At 43.4% G+C, this 12076-nt stretch overlaps 1 protein-coding gene across 1 annotated transcript in view; it reads right to left on the bottom strand.

Annotated features, from left to right (window-relative positions):
• The window catches only part of LOC122541251 (complement C4-B-like), a 125212-nt gene that overhangs the window by 52214 nt on the left and 60922 nt on the right, over nucleotides 1-12076 (bottom strand). The window contains exons 20-26 of the mRNA XM_043677868.1: nucleotides 11655-11864; nucleotides 9495-9546; nucleotides 8425-8508; nucleotides 6180-6383; nucleotides 5001-5076; nucleotides 2481-2637; nucleotides 552-662 (exon numbers count right to left, since the gene is read on the bottom strand). Coding sequence (XP_043533803.1) covers nucleotides 552-662; nucleotides 2481-2637; nucleotides 5001-5076; nucleotides 6180-6383; nucleotides 8425-8508; nucleotides 9495-9546; nucleotides 11655-11864 — 894 coding nt within the window. The remainder of the gene's footprint in view (nucleotides 1-551; nucleotides 663-2480; nucleotides 2638-5000; nucleotides 5077-6179; nucleotides 6384-8424; nucleotides 8509-9494; nucleotides 9547-11654; nucleotides 11865-12076) is intronic.

The following is a 12076-nucleotide window of genomic DNA, read 5'->3' as shown; positions in this document are numbered from 1 at the left end:
CAGCCCCAGCCTATTCAGTCTCTCCCTGTAGCTCAAATCCTCCAACCCTGGCAACATCCTTGTAAATCTTTTCTGAACCCTTTCATGTTTCACAACATCTTTCCAATAGGAAGGAGACCAGAATTGCACGCAATATTCCAACAGTATCTATAAAGTCACTAATAAGAATGCTTTTAGTAAAATAACAGCAGCATTCACTTTCCGAAAATGTTAGAACTGAGCCATTGGAATAGTTTGTAGCTGTGAAATCAATGTCCAGGGAGGAAAACTGGACACACAGGAAGCAGAACAGCTCCCTCCCACATTGTGTCTTAGAACTGAGCCATTGGAATAGTTTGTAGCTGTGAAATCAATGTCCAGGGAGGAAAACTGGACACACAGGAAGCAGAACAGCTCCCTCCCACATTGTGTCATAATCAGAGTTGATATTGACCTGGAACATCTTCTCTTGTCCCCCGTTTTATCTGCATTTGATCTCCACTTGCAACATTGCCATCTCTGCAACAAAGACGCGCGGGAAATATGGATAACGCGGGAGAAATGAGCCTTACCACTTGCTGCTCCTTTTCAGACTCTGGCAGAAATGAAGGCAGGGAATGTTGCAGTGCTATGGTAACGAAGGCAGTCAAGGCAATTTTGCTTTCGGCTCCACCAATTCCACCCTGAAACACACAAATCAGAGGAGGAGAGCTTGGCTGGGCTGACTGGAAGAAGTCCACTTTGCTGATTGTTGATATTGTATCAGAATCTAGCAGTACACATTCACACGCACATTCACAATTCCCCACATTGGTTTTCAGCTGTTGTCCTTGGAGGAGAGGTTGAATATATACATAGTATGCAGTGAGCCACATGCAGCTCAGAAGAATGGGAGGTGATCACATTGAAATATATGCATTGTTTCAAGACCTTGATAGAGTGAAGCTGTGCAGGAACTGTGGCCAGACAGAAGAACTCGTCCTCCATAATCTCAGATATGCAGGTTGGACATTTAAAATCTTCAGTCACAGCACAGTGAGCCTTCTGAATTTTCAGTTCCAGAGAGCAGTGAGGAGTGCTTCAAAGACTGAGATTTTGGAATCTGGTGGAATAAATAGTTTCAGGGCTGTTTCAGGGAAGGGGAGTTCTGGGATAAGATGAGCCATGATCTGAATAACTAGTTGAACCAGCGAGAAGGAATGGTATAAACCACCCCTACCCAGTTGGCCCTAATGGGTCCAAGGTGGTGTACTGTTTCAGACCAACCCTGGCTGTACGTTCTGAGTGCTTAACATCAATTCAGTGAACGTGCTGCCATGTAATACCCGGTGCTGGAAGACTATGGATAACCGTGACAAAATTGTTCCCAGCAGCACCACAGTTTTCTAGGACAAAGATAAATTGGCCATGGAATTCAGTCTCAAAAGGCATGAGAGCTATTAGTACTCACTTGAGATTGCTTATCTCAGCAAATCACCAAGTGTTAGATTAGATTACATTACAGTGTGGAAACAGGCCCTTCGGCCCAACAAGTCCACACCGACCCGCCGAAGCGCAACCCACCCATTCCCCTACATTTACCCCTTTACCTAACACTACGGGCAATTTAGCATGGCCAATTCACCTGACCCTGCACATCTTTGGACTGTGGGAGGAAACCGGAGCACCCGGAGGAAACCCACGCAGACACGGGGAGAACGTGCAAACTCCACACAGTCAGTCGCCTGAGGCAGGAATTGAACCCGGGTCTCCGGCGCTGTGAGGCAGCAGTGCTAACAACTGTGCCACCGTGTTGTTTAGTGTATCACGATGGATATGTAAGTGTACTGCTCATGGCATTCATCACTGCTTCATTATGACAAATGCAAACTCCATCTTAACCCATGATCACTTGAAGCATGATAGCTTATTGTAGGCACTTGCTCTGTTGTAACCTAACAGTTTATAGCTAACTTAGCTACTTATGTGTCTGTTCTCAGGTAATGGTTTAAACCTATCCCAGACACTTATGTGCCTATACATGTAAAATGTGCATTTAATAGTTACTTGCGGTAAATGTTTGTTGAATTATTCAATACCAGGATATCCAACACCAGTTTCCTGTTGCAATGGATGTCATAAGCATTGCTGCACCAGGTAAAACACCAGGGCATGGTTGGGGATCAATAGGTGGACAATTGAAGTAGCTATGATGACCTGGAATGTGGGAAATCTTTGCAAACAACCAATAATCATGACTATAACAGCCCCATATCACTCCTGGATTAATGGATTTGAAATCTCATAGGAACTGGGTTCACGTGGAACGCAACTCAAACCATCCATCTGGAAGATTAAGGGATCGAGTTCACACCCTATCCCCCAGGAGTTTCATTCCTTTACTGAAATCAGCGGAGACCAATACCAAGGCTGGAAAAGCAGACCATAAAATACAACTCTCAGTTCAAATACCAAAGACTTGGCATGACTTTACTTGGAGTCAGTGTAAAAGTTCACCGAACCTGCATTTCTCTGTGAATCACTGGTTTGGGATCGACAAAGTATCCGGTTGGCCTCTGACCTTTGACCAAATACAAGGCGGATTGTTGAATGTGCTCTTCGTTGACCTGAATCTGAGTCCGAACAATCGAGAGTATCTTAACCACAAACGCTGTTAGCCTGAAATGTGAGACATTAAAAGAAATAGAAAGATCATTCAGAAACGAGTTGAAATCTGTATTGTTTTAATTATTCTGTTACAAGTGAACCCAAAACCAGAATATTCAATATTCCTCCTTTGAGAATGATGTCCTGTTGTGTCCTGTTTCTGTTGCAGATGGGTGATGCCACAGTGGGACTGAAATGTCTCCTTCACACAGAGAGTTGGGAAAACAGTTCTGAGTCCTACCCTGGATGTCTTTACTAAGACAGAAGAATCTTGAGTGGGCAGGGTCAGGCTCACACAGACCTAATAGGATTTTGGTTTCGCTTTCAGGTAGTTGGTGTTTTTTTGCTGGCTGTTGGAACTGAAAACTTGAATTCGCTGCTGTGAGAGTGAAGTCTTTAGCAGAGAGACTTTGTCTTAAAAATCAAGAGGACAGATTGTTTCTTTTTGTGGACTGGAGAGAAACAACACATGAGATTAAAAACAGTGTTGCTGCATAGCCTTCATCGATGGTGTATTTGTGGGATGCTGTCTGTATTGGAACAGCTAGTGGTTAAATAATACATTGTCATTTTAGGTATTTCAATCAAATAAAGTCATGCAAATTCTTTGGTATTTGAACTTAGAGTTGTATTGAGAGTTTCAAACTCCCTGCCAGTAGGATTGTACGGGCTGTATTTGATGACATCCTACATATACTTTTGAGCTCCCCAAACCTACTGGGCTACAGACCACGAACTGAAATTTGGGATTTAGCTGGATGGTTCTTACATAATCGGTACAGACGGGATATATTAACTGTGTCTCATTATCTGCTACAAATCATTCTATGTTACTGTTCCTGATGGGAGCATCTGGAAACATTTCCAGAAACATTTCCCAGGGAGATCTGCATCCACTTAGTCCCTGGTTGAGTACATTTAAGAATACTTTTTTTTCAAAAGAACAAATTGTCATTAATACAATATATTCAAAAGTTGATGTTAAATGATGTGTGAATCTTTGGAAGAGGAGGCAATGGCCTAGTGGCATTAGCTCTTGACTATTAATCCAGAGACCTAGGCAATATCCTGGAATGTTGGTTCAAATCCCACCATGGCAGATGGTGGAATCTGAATTTGATAATAAAAGTAGATCTGGGATTGAGAGTCTAATGATGACTGTGAAACTGTTGCCAATTGTCAGGAAAGCCCTTCTGGTTCACTGATGTCCATTAGGGAAGGAAATCTGCTATCCTTACATTGTGTAGTCTACATGTGACTCTAGATCCACGGCAATGTGCTTGACTCTCAGCTATTCTTTGGGATGGGAAATGAACAGTGGCCTGGCCAGCAAGGCCAGGATATTCAGATAAATGTGAGGTGCTGCATTCTGGAAGGCAATCCAGAGCAGGACTTATACACTTAATGGTAAGGTCCTGGCGAGTGTTGCTGAACAACGAGATCTTGGAGTGAGGTTCATAGCTCCTTGAAAGTGGAGTCGCAGGTAGACAGGATAGTGAAGAAGGCATTTGGTATGCTTTCCTTTATTGGTCAGAGCATTGAGTCAAAGAGTTGAGAGGTCATGTTGCAGCTGTACAGGACATTGGCTAGGCCACTTTTTGAATATTGCATGCAATTCTGGTCTCCCTGTTATTGGAAGGATATTGTGAAACTTGAAAGGGTTCACAAAAGATTTACAAGGACGTTGCCAGGGTTGGAGGGTTTGAGCTATAGGGAGAGGTTGAAAAGGCTGGGGTTCTTTTCCCTGGAGTGTCGGAGGCTGAGGGGTGACCGTATAGAGGTTTATAAAACCTTGAGGGGCATGGATAGGGTAAATAGACAACATCTTTTCCCTGGGTTGGGGGAGTCCAGAACTAGAGGACATAGGTTTAGGGTGAGAGGGGAGAAATTTAAAAGAGACCTAATGGGCAATTTTTTTCATGCAGAGGGTGGTTTATGTATGGAATGAGCTGCCAGAGGAAGTGGTGGAGGCTGGTACAATTACAATGAAGGGTCTGTTTCCATGCTGTACATCTCATTAACTCTATAATTCTATGACCACATCCTGTGAATGGATTTTAAAAAAGAGTCACTCTAAATCTAAGATCATCTACTTCAATTTCAATCCCAATTCATAGATTACGAAATTTGGGCACGAGGACAGAATGAGTGACTATCCCCTGAACGCATGTTATTCCTAATGAAAGGCTTTTGCCCAAAACGTCGATTCACTTGTTCCCCGGATGCTCCCTGACCTGCTGTGCTTTTCCAGCACCACACTCTCAACTGCATGTTATTCAAGGGTACATCCGGTAATTCACACTGAATTCAGACACTGAGTGAAATTAACAACCACATTTGTTTCGCGAGAAGAATGGGAAAGATGTGAAACCCACCATGTACTACTGGGGCGATTTAGCCACGCTCCGTAGGAACCATCTGACTTTTTGAACTCCAGTATTCTATTGTACCCTGAAAATAAAATGTCAGATTGAATACGCTTACTAAACCGATAATGGCATCAACTGTCTCCTTTATCTATATTACGCGGGTTTTTAGGAACCTATGCAGTAAGGGACAGTTATTGTTGTAAAATACTAGGGTCGATCAGCACTCTTAGGCTGCACACTATGAGCCAATGGCCTGAATTTGTCACCATCATATTGGAGATACAACAGTAACTCACTGATTCACCATTAATTAGAAGGATAGCTGATCTGATTCTCAACATCTATGCCAGTAGCTCTAATGCTCCCAGCCAACCAAAGAACATCTTTAAACTGAAAGATTCCAGTTCCACCTTTAGGGGAAAGAACTGCAGATTTGTACTTTGATTTGATAAAGGATGCCTTTTTTCCCTATTCAGGCTTGAAATTTAACGCACTGGGGCTAATACCATATTCAGATGCCCAATTTTAATTGACTACAGGAGCTGGGACATCATGTTGAGGTTAGACAGGACATTAGTGAGGCTTCTTCTGTAGTACAGTGTCCAGTTCTGGTTGCCCTGTTAGAGGAAGGATATTATTAAGCTGGAGAGGGTTCAGAGGAGATTGACCAGGATAGTGACGGGTATATAATGTTTGAGAGATAAAGAAAGACTGGTTTTGCCGGGATGTTTTTCATTGGAGTGTAGGAGGTTGAGGAGTGACCTAGAGGTTTATAAAATCATGAGGGATATATACAGGGTTAATGGCAAGTACCTTTTCCCTAAGATGGGGAGTTTCAAGGCTAGGAGGCATATTCTTAAGGTGAGAGGAGAGAGATTTAAAAAGAACATGAGGGGCAATTTTTTTTTTACACACTGTGTGGAATGAACTTCCTGAGGAAGTGGTGGATGTGGGCACAGTTAGAACATTTAAAACTCACCTGGTTAAGCAGGAAAGTTTTGGAGGGACATGGGCAAGGAACAGGCAGGTGGGATTGGTTTAATTTGGCATGATGTTCAGCATGGACTGGTTGAATGGGAGGGTCTGTTTCCAAGCTGGATGACTCTATAACAATGAGTGCTCACTCTGTAGCTAAAATATAAACATAACCATTTTGGTTAAACATCCAAATAGTGGAGACTCCACCTGCTTCGATATGTTGAATGGCTTCATCTTTCCTTTCAGCTTTCAGGTTGAGCCACTGCTCGCTTTTATCTAGATACCTAACAGCAAAGACAGTCGGTGACATGTACATTGATGTTTGCTCGGCGCACCCCTTGGGCTGTCGGATGAGCAGGTCGATTCCCTCTGGCGTTAAACAGTTCTCCACTGACTCTCCCATCATTTCACCTGAAGGAAAAAGAAGATGGAATGGGAAAGAAGCACTTTAGTCACTGAACACAGGAGCACCAGGGATCTTTCCAAAGACAGCATTGAAGAACAGCAGGCAGTTCCTGGAATTAAACGTTGGTAGTTCCTGAACTTGAACTCGCACTTGAGCAGACACATGCACCATCTGCAAACTGGTGTAATTCTCAAAGGCTCCCCCTTCGATAGCACCTTTCAACTCTGCAGCTTAGAAAGACAAGTTTCCCACCAAGTCACTTGACTATGAAATGTATCGGTGCTCTTTCACTGTCACTGGGTCAAAGTCCTTGAATTCCTTCCCTGAGCGTCTCTGGTTATCCTCCACCACAACAGCCCCTGAAGGTGGCTCACCATCGTCTTTCGAAAAGCAATTTTTATTTTTTTTGTAACAGCACAAATTCAGGCATCTCAGCCCAGCTAGGAGAGAGCGAGGACTGCCGATGCTGGAGAGTCAGAGTCAAAAAGTGTGGTGCTGGAAAAGCACAGCCGGTCAGGCAGCATCCGAGGAGTAGGAGAATTGACATTTCAGGCACAAGCCCTACGTTGCGAGCGTTCCTGATGAAGGGCTTATGCCCAAAACATTGACTCTCCTGCTCCTCTGATGCTGCCTGATCTGCTGTGCTTTTCCAGCACCACACTTTTCGAATCGCAGCCCAACTTTCCACGCCAACCAGATCTCACAAACTGAACCAGCCTTATCCCTCTAAACTATTCCTATTCACAGACCTGTCAAATGTCTTTTAAATGTTGCAATTGTACCTATTTCTAACACTTCCTCTGACAGCTCATTTCATACACATATCACCCCCTTTTTTAAATCTTTTTGCTTTCACCTTAAATCTCTGTCTTCTAGTTTTGGACTCCCCTACCCTGGGGAAAAGACCTTGGCTATCCCACCTTCTGTGTCCCCCTCATGATTTTATAAACTTCTACAGGATCACCCCTCAGCCTCCAATGCTCCCACCTACCTAGCATCTACTCATAACTCAAACCTTTCAGTCTCAGTAACATGCTTGCAGATTGTATTTGCACCCACATTATGAATAGGCAATAAATATTGTGCTTTCTCATGACATTTGTATGCCAGGGATTGACAAGTGTTGAGAAATAGTAATAATTGTGGGTTTCATCAAATGGAAGCACACCATAGAAATGTTGGGATTTTAAATGGTCTTGAGCAGGAAATAAAACAGAAAACATCTTCCAAACACAATGCACCATTCTTTTCCTCCCCAGCATCTGTATCACACTTTTGCTTTCAGCTAAAGTATAATTATTCTGCTATTAACACCTTCTCTGGCCCAATGCTTTATCTTTTCTTCACAAGCATCCCCACTGCCTTTGTTTTTAGGTTAGATTCCGTACGGTATGGAAACAAGCCCTTCGGCCCAACAAGTCTACACCGACCCTCCAAAGAGTAACTCACCCAGACCCATTCCCCACATTTAAACCTGACTAATGCACCTGACACTATGGGCAATTTCCCATGGCCAATTCACCTGACCAGCACATCTTCGGATTGTGGGAGGAAACCAGGGCACCCAGAGGAAACCCACACTGACACAGGGAGAATGTGCAAATTTCACACAGACAGTCGCCCGAGGTGAGAGTCGAACCCGGATCCCTGGCATTGTGAGGCTTGAGTGCTAACCACTGAGCCACCGTGCCACCCCAGGCCTGTGATACCTGTGATCTTTAATCACCCCTTCCCCTGACCTTCCGTTCTGTTCCACTTGTTCCTGCTCATGTTCAGCACAAAACCCTTCACTTTCTAACCTCTCTTCAGTTCTGAGGAAGATTCCTATTGGGCTCTCCATAATAGCTCCGTATCTCTCTGCACAGATGCTGCCAGGCTGATTGAGTTTCTCCAACACTTTTTGCTCTTAGTTTCAGGATGGTATGCCTTGGGAAAGGAAGAACTACAGTGGGACAAGATGTTGAAGAAAAGTTCACATAATCTTCAGTGATAGTCACAGGATAACCAATTGCAGATTTCCTTCTTCAAAGTAAGAGTGTGGTTTACCTCTGGCACGAATGTAAAGGTAGGAATTGGTGTCTGGAACCATGTTGGAAGGTATTTCTTCAAAGATCTCATAGGCACTCCTCCCTAATGATGATGAAGAAGATAAACAATTTCAGAAAGATGGTCATGGTGCAGCTTGTTAAAAATCACACAACACCAGGTTATAGTTCAACAGGTTTATTTGGAAGCACTAACTTTCAGAGCGTTGCTCCTTCATCAGGTGGTTGTGGAGTATAAGATCGTAAGACACAGAATTTATAGCAAAAGGGTTACAGTGTGATGTAACTGAAATTATATTTTGAAATAGATGTGGATTGTTTGTTAAGTCTCTCATCTTTTCTTCAAATAATGGTGCATCTTGGTTGACATAGACTCATAGAGATGTACAGCACAGAAACAGACACTTCAGTCCAACTCATTCATGCTGACTAGATATCCTAAATTAATTGAGTCCCATTTGCCAGCACTGGGCCCATATCCCTCCAAACTCGTCCTATTCATATACCCATCCAGATGCCTTTTAAATGTTGTAATTGTACCAGCCTCCACCACTTCCTCTGGCAGCTCATTTCATACACGTACCACGCTTTGCATGAAAACGTTGCCCCTTAGGCCCGTTTTAAATTTTTCCCTTCTCACCCTAAACCTTACATGATTTTCTTTTCTTAAGGCGAGGGTTCAGATGACGGCCGGGAGTGATCCCCATCCTGGCGCAGTATTTTACAGGAAGCAGGCGCGGGATTTATTGCTGCCGATTTCCCGCCACAAGGGGTTGGCGTCTCCGTAGCGCCACTGGAGCCGGTGACACTGCTGGGATTGCACCCTGAGGAAAGGATTCTGAGGAAAGGAAAGTGGGGGGGGTCACACCAGGAGCTATTAGCACCAAATCTTCCTCCTTTGCTGGCTGTGTTCAGGGCTCTCAATCCCAGAATGCTGGTAACATTCATTCAGCCTGATGCACAACTCATTGACTCTTCAATGACAACTTTAACACAATGGATGTGCCAGAGAGATGCTTTTCTGTTCGACTATGGAGTAAAGTTATTTATTGCGCATGCCCTAATGCTCACCATTTGGATTAATAGCAATGCTTCTTTCTTCTGTTTTCATCACCCCTTCTCCCTAGATGAGCAAAAGAATGGGCACAGCTGAGTGGAACAGAAATGAGGACGTCACATAACATAGACCTCATGACCTCCGGTATTGCAGCCTTGGCAAAGGTGACTTGGAATGGCTCTTCAGACATTACTCGTGCTAACTGATCTACATTGCCTTCTGGCCCAGCAATTTTAACATTCTTGTAATTCTTTTTAAATCCCTCCATGGCCTTTTATTTTATCTTTATTTCTGTAATTTCTCCTCCACTCCTATTAACACCCAATAGCACGCCCCCTCTGTAAAAGAAACACAGCATTTCGCCAATCCTGTATATCCCTGATTTGTGACTCCTCCATCATTGATGGAAGCTCTCAGATTTGTATGTTTCTTTGTATTGTTGCCTCTTGCCCTAAGGTGCTTCTTAAGACTTCAAAGTGGCAAATCATATGGTTACTTATCCTAGTACTGTATACCCTTCTGAGGGCCAGTGTCAAAATTAAGTTTTTAACCTCCTTTTGAGGAACATCTATACCCCTTTGGATGTGGTGGTTGACCTGAGGATCACAACACCCCAGGTAAAGGGGCAAAGATGAGAAAGAAATTCCTTCTGGGTAATCTCAGCCAGTGTGGGAATTGAACCCCTGCTATTGGCATTATCTGCATTAAAATCTCAGCCAGCTGAGCAGACCAGCCCATTGCTCTGGCAATGGAGCTGTAGAACATCTGGTTATTGTGTATTTCTTTCATGTCTGTTGCGATAGTTCATTCTTTCAGCATTTTTGCAGTGTGCCATCTTATTTATCTCAAATGCAACACAGTGAAAAGACTATGTGAAGTACATGTGACATAAATGTGCCTTGGAAGAGTTGCAAGTTAGATAAATCAATTTTGTTGACGCTCACTTTGAAATGTGCCAAAGAAATTTCATTTTCACATCAGCGACTTAAGGCACCAATGTTTAGACGCAACTGTGAAATAAATTAGATTCCCTACAGTATGGAAACAGGCCGTTTGGCCCAACAAGTCCACACCGACCTCCGAAGAGTAACCCACCCAAACAAATGCACCTAACGCCATGGACAATTCACCTGACCTGCACACCTTTGGATAGCGGGAGGAAACCCTCACAGACACGGGCAGAACATGCAAACTCCACAGACAGTCACACGAGGTGGGAATCGAACTCCCTGGCATTGTGAGGCCACTGAGCCACCATGCCACCCCAATTAAAGCGGGGATTATTATTTAAAGCTGTATTAGAGTCAGGTGGGCTGCTGGTGAGTTACAATGTAGCTGAAATGTTCATTTGTCTATGTTTCCAATTGACTATTCAGTCAATAGCCACTGTATGAGTGTAAGAATGAATGGGAACATGGTTGCAATAGCTTTAAACCAGCCTCTGCTAACACTCTCATCGAACATGTTCGTCAATAAAATCAAAAAATACTCTTGGGTCGTGAATTGGACAGGTCACAACCGTAAACATTTCAGTTCAAGGACCTTGCGTAATGACATTTTTCAGTTTGTTTCAGATCCCAATATTGATATTGGTGTTGCAATGAGAAATACAAATAAACACTTGCATGTAGAAGGCAGCTTTTATAACCTCAGGCTGCTCCATTGTGTACCACTGCCTGTGACATTTTGAACTGCAGCTACTGGTTTTAGGCAGTGTTCACAAACGTTCACGATTACATCAGCCCCCACCTCAACTGATGGGTGCCTTGTACTGTGTGTAGCTGTAACGTCATTTTGTTCTTCACTTCTCTATTCTGTAACTGAGGATTGTACCTCGGTCCTCAGTGCCTAAAATGGCACTGCAAGTGGTGACTTATAAACTTTTCACTGTATTCATTTGAGTACATGTGATAATAAAGCCAATTCAATTCAATTCAATTCAGCAGCACACTCCTTACCAGAACCTGCAACTGCATAGTAACAAGTGAGGGATAAAATGCTGGGGGGATACTACATTGGTTTTGAACAAGAGTAACACTGGACTTGGAACATTAACTCTGTTTTCCTTTCTCTACAGATGCTGCCCAGACCTACCAAGTTCCTCCAGCATTCTCTGTGTTTCTTTCAGTATACCATGTATTGCTTTTGTATAAAAATGAACAACTACTGCTCACCACCACTTTGAGGTTCTTTGTAATGGCGTCACTTATCATTCCTGCATTGCTGTATGCCACCACAGAAATTGGAATGGTGCCGATGGCTAGTGGGACAACAGAGAAGTAGATAGGATAGGCCGAGTTCGCTTGAACGATGACAGTTCTTGCATTTTTCTCGCCTGTGGCAGGACTGCAAAGGGAATCTACAGGCTTCATGTATATCTTGATCTGTTTGCAAGATAGATGTTGTTGGGTTAATATCAGGAAAGTGAAACAGTTACAGATCATGCATTCGCTCAATAAAGATATCCATTATCCATCTTTGCAAAGAGACTGAGCTCCAATTGCTTGCTGTACCAACTGGGACTGTACGATAAAGTTGTCATGGTCTTACCCAGACCATAGAACTGCTCTTTTGTGAGAAAGAGATGAACTGGGGT

Source organism: Chiloscyllium plagiosum, chromosome 37 (genome assembly GCF_004010195.1).
Source record: "Chiloscyllium plagiosum isolate BGI_BamShark_2017 chromosome 37, ASM401019v2, whole genome shotgun sequence".
In the NCBI taxonomy this organism is placed as follows: Eukaryota; Metazoa; Chordata; class Chondrichthyes; order Orectolobiformes; family Hemiscylliidae; genus Chiloscyllium; species Chiloscyllium plagiosum.
The sequence above is the reverse complement of the archived record's forward strand: the minus strand, read 5'-3'. Positions and strand labels throughout refer to the sequence as shown.